General features: G+C 38.0%; 1 protein-coding gene across 1 annotated transcript in view; it reads left to right on the plus strand.

Annotated features, from left to right (window-relative positions):
• Window positions 1–7169: 7169 nt before the first annotated feature.
• The window catches only part of sli (slit guidance ligand), a 351161-nt gene continuing 342956 nt past the window's right edge, over window positions 7170–15374 (plus strand). Inside the window, exon 1 of the mRNA XM_018458073.1 lies at window positions 7170–8505. Coding sequence (XP_018313575.1) covers window positions 8213–8505 — 293 coding nt within the window. The 5' untranslated portion in view covers window positions 7170–8212. The remainder of the gene's footprint in view (window positions 8506–15374) is intronic.

A 15374-nucleotide genomic window follows, 5' to 3' on the forward strand; every position in this document is an offset into this window, starting at 1 on the left:
TTTAACAGTGTATTAAGTTTTATACATATCTATAGATTTGATCTATGCGTATGATTGATTAATTTTTCTGGTATATTATTTCATTGTATGTTCATATGATGAGATGTAAGAGAACAAGATTAACCCTCGAAAAAGTTCGTCTCTCTACTAACGCACGTTTTAATAGAAATAACGAACGTATACTATCGTGCGGGTGCTTAGTGATCGAAAAACTCGCACGTGTCATAAGGAACCGATCGAGTTCTTCATTTATCCTGTCTACCAATTGCTGACGCATCACACAGAAACACGAGATACTCGAGGGGCAAGAAAACCGTCTCGACTATGTGCTCATGGCTTCGTTTCGCCATATCCTGACGAAGAAGTGTCGAGGAAGGAAAACGAGGATTTCGTAGGACAGGAGGGGACGACGGAGCAGAAAACGGAGTCTAGACCGATTAGCGTTTGGTCGCCGGAACTTCAAGACGGGCTTGGAAAACCGACGGAAGTGGCTGGACTTCTTCCACGGTCGGAGGATAAGAGGACGGGTGGAAAGACAAATAGAATTCGGAAGGAGTTTTTGCCGGTCGGCAAGATTTAATAGTCGGTGGACTTCTAGATGGGCATGAGGGGACGAGGAGAAAACGGCGAATGCGAAATTTCCGTGGACAGACATGAGGAATTAGGGACACGCTTTCTGCGTTTCCTCCCGTTTCGAGGGATGCTCTTTAATGATCACTCGCCACAAAAAACACCTCTTGGTATCAGCAATAAAACAAGCAGAGAACAACCTCATTCGAGCTAATAAACATGATGAAATAGAGATAATAAATTATATAAGAAATCGTAGAGAGGTGCTGGAAATCGCAGAATGTTAACCAATTGTATGAATGATAACACGGTTTGAAATAGAAGAAATTTATTGTCGAAGAACACGAAGAAACATTAATATAACAACTCATTACAACATTAGATTGCAGTAATTACAGCTTCAGAAGTTGTATTATCGCAGCTACGATTAATTGCCAACAAGGTTTTAGCGTATATTTCTCAGACCTTCATATTAATGCTTGTACAAACACAAAACGAGTTGTTCGGTAATTAATATATAGAAACTGGACTATAAATTTCTTATAATTTAAAACGCCCTAACTAAGCGAACTCGCTGCTCGGCAAACGATTAATGACAGTTATTTAAAATCCAATAATACAAGTAATTCGAGTAATTAGCTCTTTATGATTTTGCATTTTGTTGATTTACAGTTACAGTTACGTATAAAAATACGGTGAAACGTTTTATTCATCAGAGTGTTTTCTTTAGATTATTTTAAGCAGAAAAGCAAACGAAAGGCGAGTTTAATACGTTTTATTAAATAAACTCTCCCGGAAGGAATAAACGAACCCTTTTAGCTTACTTAAATATTACTGACGAGGAAAGTGTTAAGCGAAACAGAATACATTTCTGACGCTTTTAGTTTCTATCTTTAACTCGTTAACGTTATTTATTTCCTTGAAAGAGCAAATGCAATTTCGAGAGCTGCAGAAAAATAAATTCTATGGAAAATCTTATTTCGATAAGAATAAAATAATAAAGAGTAATTTCTTGCGATTGTATTATAGTGTAAATTTGGTAAAAAAAAAAAAATATTTGAAAAGTTTCCTATTAATTTTATAAGAAATTATTCTTTATTAATTTGTAGTTTTTTCATTGTTGATGATAATTATTAAAATTATATTATATTTGATGCTATCATTTTTGTTAAATCGACAACGTGTCAACTTCAATATTCATCACATCCTGGATCTTACGGTTTCGTAAAGTTTTGTGGGATTTTAGAAGAAAAAAATCGATATTGATTTCCGCCAATCACTGAAGTGTCGATACAGTAGAGAGAAATACTACTTCTACGGTAATCCTTTTTCATCTCTTCCGGTCCTGAGGGACACGAGTAGATGCCACGAGGAATGAAAGAAGATCCTTCCCCGATTAATACACAGCACCGTCTCCATGTCGCCAAGGACCGTGTACTGCACCGCACTCTTGGACCTCCTCTTAAGCACATCGGGAGGTAAAAGGAAGGGGTGGTTTGAAGCAGAAAGGTGGGGTAGCTTCCAATTCGTATCTAGTGTGATTTCCCCGGGGTAAAGTCGACCGATCAACCGATCGAGTGGGTGGTTGAAAACCGCACTGGGAAACCTAATATATCCGAGGGTCCTCCCTTCTCACTCTCTTACTGTGATCTGTAAAAGCTTTAAGAGGGCATACGAGCGTTTCCTCACCCGCGGTTCTTCAAACGTCTACATCGCATGTACAGCATGCAATATCTGTAAGCATCTCAGGACGAATATGTAGTATACAAAAGAAGTAGTTTGACACAAAAAAACATTACAGCTTGACAAATACATATAATTATCAATTTTCTTAGGATATTTTTTACGGATTATTTATTCCTTGATCGCATCAATTTTTCACAATCTATTATTTTATGTTACCGTGCACGCGGCAACTTGTTAATCTCTAAATATCTAATAAATTTTGCTGGAATATCATTGTTATCGATGTTAACATTTGATTATTTTTTAATGTCGTCGACACAGTATCATAATTCCGGTCACTATTATAAATAAGCAAACATCGGTTTTCGATCGATCGCACGATGCGCCGCGACATTCTTTTTCAATGGATATTTGTGCGCGCATCTTAAAAGAAAGACCTTAAAAATCCATTTTGCACGAGCCATTAGGCACACATGTTAGCCAAACATCTCCTGTTCCAAAGCAAACTACGTCTCGAAGGTTTTTCACGAAAAGTCGTCGAATTTCTCCAGTTCGTAGGGCACAGATCCGCTTACCGAAGAAACTCGCGAGAGATAAAACGCGGAAATATTGAGAAAAGTGGAGATGTATGTATGCGCCATTCACGTAATGTCACTGTTATGTCATCGAGTAGTGGCGAAAGGATCTAAGTCTTTATGAACTTGTTGGAAACAAGTAATGTGGTATAGAACAGGCAGAAGTGTTTCAAATATTTGCTTAGGAAGTGTCAAGAATTAGTGATGACACATTGGCTTGCGTGAAATATCGATTTTCGCCTGGATAAGTATCGGTATATTTGCAGAAGGTCAAATATTTGTTTTTCTTGAAATAAATAGAGTGTAACTAGAAAATAGAGTGTAACTTTCGCTACCGAGACAGAAATATATATAATGCATGCAATTTAAGGCTATAAAACATTATGATGATATATAATTAAAAATTGTGAGAAACATAATTTTGCTAGATATGAAGTTTTAATTAGAATCTCACATATAATATCCATGGAGAAAACAATTCTAGCCGTGAACAGGCATAGCTAGGATAAACGAGCTCTCCTCCCTCTTTCTTTTATATAGCTACCGGCACCATAGTCACTTCCCTTCGCGCGCTATAACGATCCGGCTTACAGGAATATCTCTATCCACCTGTCTACATCCATATCCTACAGACAAAATTGTCTTCCGAAGTGGCTTACAAATATATTTCAATAGAAACGTAATATTCCGGAGTCAGTTGTATTGGCTCTTCTTGAATCGTTTCTGGTTTGCTCGGCCCCTTTTTCTTCTCAAAGGGATTTGTTACTACTACTCTCATGGACGTGTACGTATCATACATTCGTCATGTCTAAGCGGCAAAGTAATATTGTCCCTACTTCTACACGAAATCTCGTAAAGCCGACGATACGAAGTATCGCAGACAACGCGAGCGTCTACGACAGTCTACGTCGTGTTAAAAAATGTGCGCGTTTCTTCCTTCGGAATGGAAAATACTTGCCGAACAAACGCGAGTCTTCGATACAATCGTGCTGCACGATATTTCGATTTCAATGGAAATTGGGTGCACTTTTACCTACAGACTTTATAGGGTCTGAAAAGAACGGGTCTGTTCCGAACGGTAAATAAGTGCAATCTTACTTTAAAGAAAATATGCGTTCAAGTAGAAATTTTCTGATTCATAAGTTTTTATTAATTTTTCAATGCATATTTTAACTTAAATACGACGATCTTTGCTTTACCATAATTTCATAAGTAAAAATCGATGTCAGGTTAAGGAGAGATCATAAAAATATAATTTATAGTTGTTTTGAATTAGTTGATATTATGTTATATCTATCAATAAAAGTAAATTATTAATTTATATTTGACTCTACATTCTGGCATTTACAATTTACATTATAAGACCTGGTGTAAATTTAACACTCATGCATGCAGATGATATAAAGTATATTTTATATTTAGAAATTAATTGCTACATTACAAATAAAGAAAAGAAAATAATATTACATTATATATAGATTATTTTCAACTTAAATTTATCGTAAGTTTAAATATAAATTTAGTCCTTCGTAACATATAATGTTCATTGTTTGAAGAATTGTTTGCAAAGCTAACATTGTATACTCTATCCATAGAATTATTATGTTTGTCCGTTGAATTTCTTTACAGGATGTAGCATATGCTCCATACCTTATTTTCTCGTTTTACACCGCGAGGTATCCCAAGAGCAGATATTTCGAAGGGTCGCGACAGTCCCGAACTTTTGTCAATATTGATCCCCCTCCCTTTGAACGCGAGGGACGTACGCGTTCGGCTAACGTATGTCTACGATTTTTAGAAGCTTTAATGCTTTGCGCAAATAAACTACCGTTTGACAACTACATATACTTTAGCATCGTTCTCGATGCGTCCCATATGACTAAACGTATTTTAAATCATGTTATACTTGCGAGTCACAAGTGCTCAATTTACAAATACAACATTTGATGTATAATCACGTTGAGCATTCGAACACGTTGACAGATCTAGTCATACGCTTATTTTAGAAGATAAAACAAAGTTAGTTAGTCTCTGTTGTAATATATCGCAGCTGCACGTTCATGAGCATAATATTATTAGTTATCGATCATCACGAATAAATTAAGTTTCCATAAAGTATAAGAGAGGAGGGGAGAAGCGTGTAAATTGATTTTTCGCCCTCTCGTTCATTGACGTTGCTTTCAACCTTTTGTACGATCTGCGAGTCATTGGAGAGCGCATATGTACGACGAGACGCAAGAAAAAGATTTCAACCTGCTAGCTCCCATTTATCGGCGCGCTACTTTGCTTCAATTAATATGCGCTAACAACGTTAATTAATGCGGCACAGCCGCGACGGGCAAGCCCGACGAGAACGTGAGTTGGAGGGACAAGGAATTCTCTTCTCTTTTGCGTCTGTCTATCCATCAAGAGCGGTCGCGTTGCTTGTGTCGCATTCAAACCGGGCTGGCGCCACCCCCCTGCCACCTTAACTTCGACATCAGAGGCTTTTGGGGCGATATTATCTGTAGGAAAGTGCTCGAGAATATTATACATGCGTAGTGTACACACCCTATCGAGGCCAGCTACTTTAACCGTACTCGACGTTGGATGATTGAGAGGAAGGGAGTGAGACGGGATGAAGAGGGTAGTTGGAAGCATCCATCGTAGACGGTAGCGACTACTGCTAATCGAATTATCGATCCCTGTCCGCGTTCTCGAAGCGAATATTAGATTTTCCGCGAATTTTAATGTACAATGAGGGCCAATAGCAGACTTCTTTTCCTCTTTCGCTGCAGAACGTCGACGTATTAACAGATGACAGGTTGTACTGAAATAAATTTGTGGTATGGGAATATCGATACGATAGTCACTTAGTCTATGTTCTTTTTTTATATTTTTATTACCTTCGAAAATAACAAATGTTATTTGCATATGTACATAAAAACACATCACATTATTCATAATAATTTGTAATAAAGGTTAAAAATATATTCTAAAATGTTTATCGTAAATTATAATGTTTGTGTGGAGTCTCATTCTAAATTTATTCGATTCTAAACTCTCAAGTTTGCTTTATTGTAGCCGGTCGTAATTTCTTTTTCTATCGTATCCCTCAACAGACATTTATTACAAGCGAGTGATTTCTTTCGTCTGCATATCTGGGATCTAATTTTAAAAGCTTCATAGCGGCACCATCGGAGCGTTTCTCTCTCCCGCGACAGAATCCCGGCCGTATTCTATTTTCAGGTGTCCGCAGGTAGAAATGAATCGCAGGAACGCACTAGAGAAGCACTTACACGATAGAAACGTGTACATGGGACACCGCGTAAGCGTGTTCGAGGCACGTTTCTTCGCATAGGAACCGCGTGCGGTCGGGCGGCAGGAAGAAGGAACGGAGGGGTTGAGAAGGAAAGCACAAGAACCTCGGGAAATGTCAGAGAAAAATTCCAATATGCCTCGAAATTCTGGCGGCCGTGCATGGAATGCATCTGAGTCCCTTGATTGTGCTTCGGTAGCATATTTTTCTCGTACTTCCGATATTGCACCAGCGAGTTTCTTCGTTTTATAACTGCGAACGCCATTCGAATCTCCGCTTTCTTTGGTCTGCACGAGGTGCACCATGTGCGCCCACAAAGGACACTTTTTCTCTGTTTTGTATTTGTGCATATCAGGAATAGTTTCTACTATTTCCCGTTTATTACGATTGAACGCGAGACATGCACTTATTTTATTGGCATACTATACTTATATCGTGCCTAGCGAACCCGCCTACCTGCGAAACGTCTAATGATATCGTAACTGGTCACTTACATAAGTCATAGCGTAGGAGTTAAAAAGTTAGATCATTATCACAAACAATTTCTGTTAAATAACATTAATAATATCGTACCAATATTATTGATATTATTTATATATAAACATTTTAATATATAAAGAAATAAGAACAATTTATAGCTACATAATTATTCTTTAATTTATACAAGACTGTAAGTTCAATCTTGAATTTTTCTTTCCATATATTTTTATATAGATCTTTAATTATGATATATTCTTTGTTACAGGTGATGCCTCTTCCCCGTACCAACTTCTTGGCCATTTCGCCGATACATTCACACGAATCTTTGATGTTAATAATGTTTGTATAAAAACAATTATTTCAATCTCACTGATTACCCTTTATTCGCGAGTTGAAGATATATTGGCGCACTTGTCTCGTCTAGCGCATAATTTCGTGTATTTATCGCCTAACCAGTCGTTGGTGAAAGCACAGACTGAAATCGATCTGACGCGTAATACCATCAGCGCTATTCGAAGCAGTAAATGGTTGTCGACATATTGCGAGGTATCAGTAGAAAATCGTTCCCCGGCACGAGTCACGTACCCGTTTGGGTACGATAGAGCCTTGGCCGAAGACCAGCATCAAGATAAAGTCAGTGGGAGCTGTACCCAAGGATGCGCAGGAACGGGTGGTGCCGTTAGTGGTGGATAACAACTCGTTGGAGGGGCCAGCGAGCGGTGAGGAAGGGGGCCACGGAAACGGCCCCCGAAAGGGCCCGCTGGATGGTCTAACCTACGAGCAACCATCAAGACCTAACCGGCAAGAGGGCGAATACATCCGACCAATCGAGACGCAGGAGCTTAGTACTCTCTTTGGTTCAGATCTGGCCGCAGTGGACATCGGACTGGGATTCACCAATGAACGCGTAGAACTTGATGAAAGAGCCGGAAACAAGATCAAGCGATCACAAAGCCCCATAGTGTCGGCAATCGACGATCACGTCCCGATCTTGATACATTACAAACATCATCCGGAGGGATTCAACGGCGCAGCCTTGGAGCTACAATCGACCGGCGACAATTCCGACGCGCGCTCAAAGCGTTCGAGAAAGACGTTGGACAACGATAACGATAACTACGACGAGCAACCGGCGAGAAGAATCTGCGTGGCACATCGGCACAGAGTGTCCTGCCACGTAGCGCGAGCCCACACGGAGCCACCCTGTCGAAGAGACGTAAACCGAAGTCGACCCTGTCGTGTTCATGATCGCCGGCGGGACTGCTCCAGAGGAAAGTCGACGGAAAGACCAGAACATCGGCATCTGAGATACCACGATCCAAACGCCATCGTACGATTAGAACAAGACCCAATACTTCGTCCAGTTCGCATTCTCGGTTGTCCTCCCGCGGAGGGCCAAGAGATAACTTCCTATCTGGAACCGGCTGGACCTAGTTACGTTTACACGGGTATCGGCGTAAGTCAGTTCGCCGGCGGTGAACCGCACTGCTTCGATCTGCACAATCCAGACAATATTCTGCCCAAGAGCCGCGTCGGCAGCATTGCCAAACTCCTCGACGGTCCGAATCGCGCCGTGAAGGATATCAATCGCAAGGTCTTGGCGATGGCGCGTGCCATGACACCCGCCTGGTCGCTGCGCCTACTTGGCGTCAGCTGCGGTTCCGTGCTTTGCGCCTGGGGACTTTTGTTGATATTATCCGTGCTTGGTGGCGGTGCTTCGCATGGCACCGGGATCGGTAACTTCGGCCTCGGTAGTATGACGGGTACGATGGACGATTTGAATGGCGTTAGATGTCCTTGGGCGTGCACGTGCGGCGGACAGGAGGTCGATTGTTCTCATCGTGAACTCACGCAGATTCCTGGTGACCTGGCGAGCCTGCTCATCGCGGAAAAACTGTAAGTAGCTAAATGCTAATTTTGCTTTTGAATATGTAACATAATTAAACAATTGCGTAATATACATTACTGAAACATGTAACGCATTGTTATTACGATGCTATGACGATTGTATGACTATGATGAATGTATTTAAACATGTATTGCGTAAATGAAAAAAATAACACTTTGAAACATTATTTCGTGAAGGGAAGCAGTATCTAAACTGTATCTTAGTTACAATTACGACATTATACAGTTGGAGCGCCAGTGTTGTAATCGCGTAGCAAAGTTAACCGAAGGTCTGACTTGCGTAACTACAGTTATTTAGTTCCGGGAGAACTCGTTAACGATTTCAACCGCCAGCAGAATTAGCGCTTCGTTGAAAAATTTCAAGTGAGAGGAATTGCTTCTTATTTAACTTTTCAAGGATTAGTTCGACACACGAAATAGATGTGAATTAGTTGCGTGAATGGCAACATATTTTTTCGCGATCATAAAAAGCATATTCGTACATGACAGCGCACGTGTCGTAATTGACGCTTTTCAGCATTTATGTTTTCCGTACTCGATATACAACATGACGGACCGTTGCAGCGGCAACAAATATTTTTGATTTACCAATAAATCAACGAGAAATCTAGATTCGTGTTTGCTCGAGAGAGTCTGCCTCGAAGTATCGCTGATCAAACAATTCATGCAACGATGAAAATCGGTTTGTCCATGTAGATTCGCTTCAGCGTTCACTTTGTTATTCGTGGCCCATTCCTTCAGGAAACAATTCATATCGCCTTTTTTGTAAAACTACTGCCGCATAACGAACGTCAGCGCTGCCGTGATACGATAAGCTTTTCACTCGCGTATTTATAATATGCGTACTTAAGTGAGCCAGATTCAACGAAAGGCGAACGCCGCGAAAAATTTAACGGCGGAATCGTCTCGAATGTTGCAATATTTGCATATTTTTATCGAATCGAGATGCCGAAGTAACGACCGTTTAACAACTGCGCGTTCTTGCTACCAACGGGGCAGAAGGTAACGCAATAAAAACGGAGACAGCGCAATAATATACATTACAGCCAGCAATAGAAGGAGGTATAAAGAATATCTTACGTTTTCTCAGAGAATTCTCAGAGATATTGCGGTGCTCGTTTTTACCAATAATACTGTCTCGAATATTACAGTATCGCACATATCCGCATATTGCGCGCAATAATGTGTCGGTATATTGATTCGACAAGAAATATTACGATTTTTCGGGTAAGCGATATTGTCAAGAATTGCCGAATGAACGTGTTTTGTTTTTGCTTTACGTAATCTGCACGATTCAAATAAAAGCTCCGACACACACACACACACACACACACATACACACACACACACACACACACACACACACACACACACACACACACACACACATTTATTGAAATTATGTATTAACTCTTTATAGAATCTTTATTTACCGATACAATATTGCACAATTTGCGAGAAACTCTATTTATTTTTTTCCTTATTGTATACTTTTGTTGAAATATTACAATATCAATATTAAATATAATAAAACCTAGTAAATGTTTAATAAATATATGTATGAATTTTTGTGTACATACGTGTATTTGGAGCATATATCTATGTACACAGAGAGAAAAATGTTTGGTATTTGTAACTATAATTATATATTATTATAATTATGATTATTACTGCTATAATAATAATAACAATAACTATATATATAGTTCCAGCAACAAATGTAGTTACAAATACCAAACATTTTTCTCTCTGTGTATAGACGATTTAAAATCAATTGCGTTTAATCATGATATTAAAATACGTTACGTCTGACTTTGTCCCTTTATAGCACTTTCTTTCCAGTCAATTTCTAAATCATATTTTAATAAATCTGTACCTGTATTTAGCGTAGACATATTAATGACCTTTGATTTGCATATGATTAATATGCCATGGGCGAACGACGGAGATACCAGAAATAATTAAATCCTCGAAATATATCGATGGTAACTTGTTATGGGATACGGTGTCGTACGATGGCCCCCATTATGAAAATACCATCAACTCGAAACACGAAATGCTGTCGGGCCGACGACGTCTTTTTACACGGGATTATGGGCGCCTAATGTTGGCGCGGGCCACGAAATTCATTATGTCTTGTAAGCACGAACCGCTCGTATCTCAAAGAATATACGCGCGCGTGTCTCGCCTGCAAATTGAATTTACAACTTCAAATCGAGCGTCGTCGTGTACTGTGCATCGCGTTAAACTGTGCGTACGATATTGATGTTAAATATTAGCGCGTTTTTATTCGCCGGTCGGTACTCGTGAATATACAGCGGTACTTTGCCGCATAGGCACACGTGCGTGCTTCAAAATCTGCTGAAACTGCCGGGTCGATACCGATATAATTTGCACGATATATACATTTAGCGCAGATGCGTCGCGCAGATATGCCGCGTTTTATATTTTTCGCCTGTAATTTTTATAAATCTACAGCATCCAAATATCGAGGCACGGATAAACACCATTATTTTAATTAATAAATAAGAACGTATAAAACGCGTTGAAGAAAGTTATGTAAAATTACTTCATCTCTCTCTCTCTCTCTCTCTCTCTCTCTCTCTCTTTACATTTAAATCTATCGAGAATGCATGATATCGCTACTTACGATCCATAGTAGCGAGCGCTTGAAATGAGATTAATGACTACAGTCAATACGCTTGCATGAAAGTGACGTGATTGATAATGTATAAAGTAAAGCTACGGATACATGTCGAGCGAAAAGATTGGAGGAATGGTGAATAGAAATAACTCAACGAAATGAAGGTGGAAATATAATGCTGTTTATGCTTAAATTTTTTAAATTAAAACTATTAATATTTAACAACTTTATTATTAAAACCAGATTAACAAATTTTATTAAAATTTCATACATCGCCCGGTTCATTGGCATAATAAATGTTATTTTGTCTAAAAATATTTTTATGTTGCGCGTTTATCAAAATGAAAAAATGGGCGTTTAATATTTTTCACATTTTTCAATTTGTGTCAGTTGAAGCTATAATAAACGTCCGTATGAAATCGTTAATTGTAGGAGACGTTTCGTCCCAGGTGATATAGATAGCTCACTTTGATCACTGTCTAACTGAGAATCACTGTTTATACCTGTTCACCCGCAGTGAGTCGATCTTGGGATAATTAGGGATCCAAGCAACTAGATTTCCCTCTTCATAGTTAACCCTATCTAAATCCGTAGCCTGCGGATGGTTAAACGTTTTCGTGTTATACATGAGTATACATTGATTGGTGTCACTACCAGCCATACTTCGCTATCAGTAGTTTGAATGAATCTCCTGGGATGGTTCTGAACTTCGACGTATACAATCTACGGTTGCAGAAGATTCTGGTAGCGCATGCATTAATGTATATATATATATGTGTGTATATATATATGTGTGTATTCAATATTACGTGTCGAATTAAATTATCTTGATATCGCGTCAAATTCGCAATTATCCTATACCACGTTAGCAGGACTTTCTATAATAACGTATCATGAAATATGTTATTATAGATAATGTTTGCTGATAACATCATGCAAAATTTATCATTAATTGAAATCAATAATAGGGCGTATATTATGTTGATAACAAAGAGCTTTTTAATAAATTTTAAAAAGTCCCCAAAAAGATGTATTTCATTCTTTCTGCAGTATAATATAATATTTTTTTTTTAACTCGTATGTTCACCATATATATTTATTTATCTTTTGTTGTATTTTATTTACAAAAGAAGGACTATTTATAAAAAAAAGGAAAATTTTAATTTCAAGGAAATATAATGCTGAGTAATTAAACATCACAAAATTTGCACTTACTGATTCCATTCTGATTTCATTTTCACCGTTAAAAATAAACATAAAATTTCTTTCATTACTAGTTTTACGTTCAATTTTTCAATAAAATTAAAATAAACGTACAGACGGTAAACGCAACATATTTTTTCTTGTACCAAAAATAGTATTAAAAAATTCACAAATAAATAGCGGATGGAAGTCGACGCTACACTTTGCTTCCGGCAACGTTCTGCTTCCACGAGTGCAGAACGCCGTTGTATAATAGTCGTACGTCTACTGGTACCGCCCGCACTTATGATTTTTCGATTAAGCTACGTAAACAGTATATACGGCAAACTAAACATCTGCCGACGCGGGCTGAGTGTTTGGGCAAGGCCCCGATACGATATTCCACCAACTAACATTCAACGAACGTCCATTTTATGAACGTTTTACATTTAGTTACATTCTGGTGTACCACGATTTACAGCTACAATACATTGCAGTAAATATTAGAGTGTAGTTGTTTTGTTAATCCGCCTTCGCTTCTGATATTTACATTTTTCAAAGGTTTTGGAGTTAGTTTTTTACCGGTATCTTTGTGTTCGCTTGCCGAATACATATTTCTATTAGTAGGGTGTTTCATTGTTTACATAATTGCGAAAAATATTTTTCGTCGAGCACACATGCACACACATCTTTCAATCACGATAGTAGAACTGCTGATTACTCGTTCAAATACGTCATATATCCATTTTTGCAAATTAATTAAAAAATCTATAACAATTTGTGATATCGTAATATTTGTAATTATTCGTTATTGAAATTGTAAATTTTAAAAAATATGAAGAGATTATTAATATATAAGAACTGGATGTGGAAAAAAATGTCTGAATTTCATTTTTGCCGTGTTTTAATTTAGCAACAAAATATTTGAAAGATTAATCGTTTAGAATATAACATTGGAAATTGCAACATTCCATTATAACTAAAAAAAAAATCTGATAGTATAGCAATTATTTTAGTAAAATCATTTTTACGGAGCTTAACAAAAAAATCTCAATTTTCGTGATATTCTTCAATTGAAAAGTTAAAATCATCATTCTACGCTGCTTTTTTTCTCTGTGATTTCAAACGTAAAGAAACGAGGGAAATTCGTGAAATGAAGGTGGTACGCACTCCAACTTAATTAGAAAATTCCAAGCATGCATCCTTTTTTCAGTCTGGTCGCGTATTGCCAGCAGATGTTGAAGTCGGTGACCTTCGTGACGATCAATGGTTTTAATTAGATTTTTTACGCGCAATCCCATGTTTCGCGACGTGTGAAATCGGGTAAGATATGTAGTCAGTTCCCTTCAGATTCCTCGAGTGCAATGCAGCGATCCGCATAGTTGCTCGAACGGCGTGAAACTACCGTACTCGCTTTACGCGCTACACGGAATGGGAAATGTGGGAAAGTGATATACAGGTTCAATAGTACCGCGATTCAATAATAATATTCTATTTCTCTCGGTGGTTAAATTAAGGTAAGGAAGTCAGTTTGTTATGTTTCTGTTTATTTTGCAACTCTCCTGTTTATGATTCTTTAACATGAAATTGTATTAATTCTAAAATTCTCACGCAAAAGTAATGGGAGTAGCACTGTTAAATATCAAAAGAACAACGGCAATCCAATCTCTTGAGTTAAACAACATTTTGTCATTTTTAACGTCCATGTGTGTCAAAATGTAAATCAATCCATTTCAGTGATTAGTTTCGAAGTAAATATAATGTCCATGTTAACGTATGCACTTAGTAAATAATAAATTAAATTTGAGTCAAATTTAATACAATTGTTTAAGTTAAATTGTTTAACTTTGTTTTAATTAAATTAACGGTATATTGAGTAGGAACAATGGCGACCTATAGAATTGATTAAGAATAATTCATAATTTCATGATTATAAATTTAACAGTAGTATAATATTATACTAATGCTTATATTTTATGTAAATTAAAAATTAAAGCTAATATAATTACAAATCTTAAATTGAATTATCTAATCTACGTATCTAAAAATATATTATCTCAAATATAAAAATTTTCGCAATATGATCAATTTAACGAAAAATTTACACCAATTCAATTTTGGAACTTTCAACGGATGCGAAATAACATTCTCGAGACGATCGCGGAAGTATATATACAGTAGAATCGTCGGATACGTAACCCTGTACTTTACAATATCGCTCTGCTAGGGGAGTTACGACGATGAGATCACGTCGCGCCGAGGGTTACACAAATATTTTCGTTTTGACGTTCGCGCGTTGGCCTTCCTGCCATATGAAGAACAGAGACGAGAGAGAGAGAGATAGATAGAGATCGCCCACAAAATCATTTATAAGCAGCTAGCAATTTTGAAACGGAGCGACAAGGTACCATGTACAGAAAACGCACTTGGTGGTTTCCATCACGTAGTTATTTGGGTTACCTCACCGACATCGCGCATAATACCAGTAGATATGTCGTAGTATATAGTAACAGTATGTAGTGAGGATAGTAGGGGTTGCGGCGTTTTGCTGCCGCAGTACGGGGAGGGGTGGGCAGCGCGGCACGGGGATTGCCGCGAATATTTTACAGCACCTTCGGGCGAATCCCTTACGTACCTTAATTTAGACTCATACGCGAAAAAGTAGAGTTGGCCGACTCAGGCGTGCATCCTTAGATCCGCGAAATATAAAATGCAATAACGTTCCACCAAGTTCGCCGGGACGAGCGGGCCAACTTCGCGCGGCACGGTGTTAAAAGTACGCTATATACCGAGATTCCGGCTGAATATTTATGTAAATGTGGACGGAAGACCTTCTATTCAAGGCGTGAAATTTTTCTTAATTCTGTGGAAGGCGCGCTCGTTGATACGGTTGATTTATCTTGAGTAATCCCCACTTTAGCATGAAACAATATCAAAACTACAGTTAGGCCCTACGCACAATAGAAGAAATAAGGAATTAGGAATAAAGAATAAATGATTTTAACCTATCAAAAATCGGATACATCGGAAT

The sequence above is a fragment of the Mycetomoellerius zeteki genome, unplaced genomic scaffold (assembly GCF_001594055.1).
Source record: "Mycetomoellerius zeteki isolate Tzet28-1 unplaced genomic scaffold, Tzet1.0 scaffold70, whole genome shotgun sequence".
Lineage (NCBI taxonomy): Eukaryota > Metazoa > Arthropoda > Insecta > Hymenoptera > Formicidae > Mycetomoellerius > Mycetomoellerius zeteki.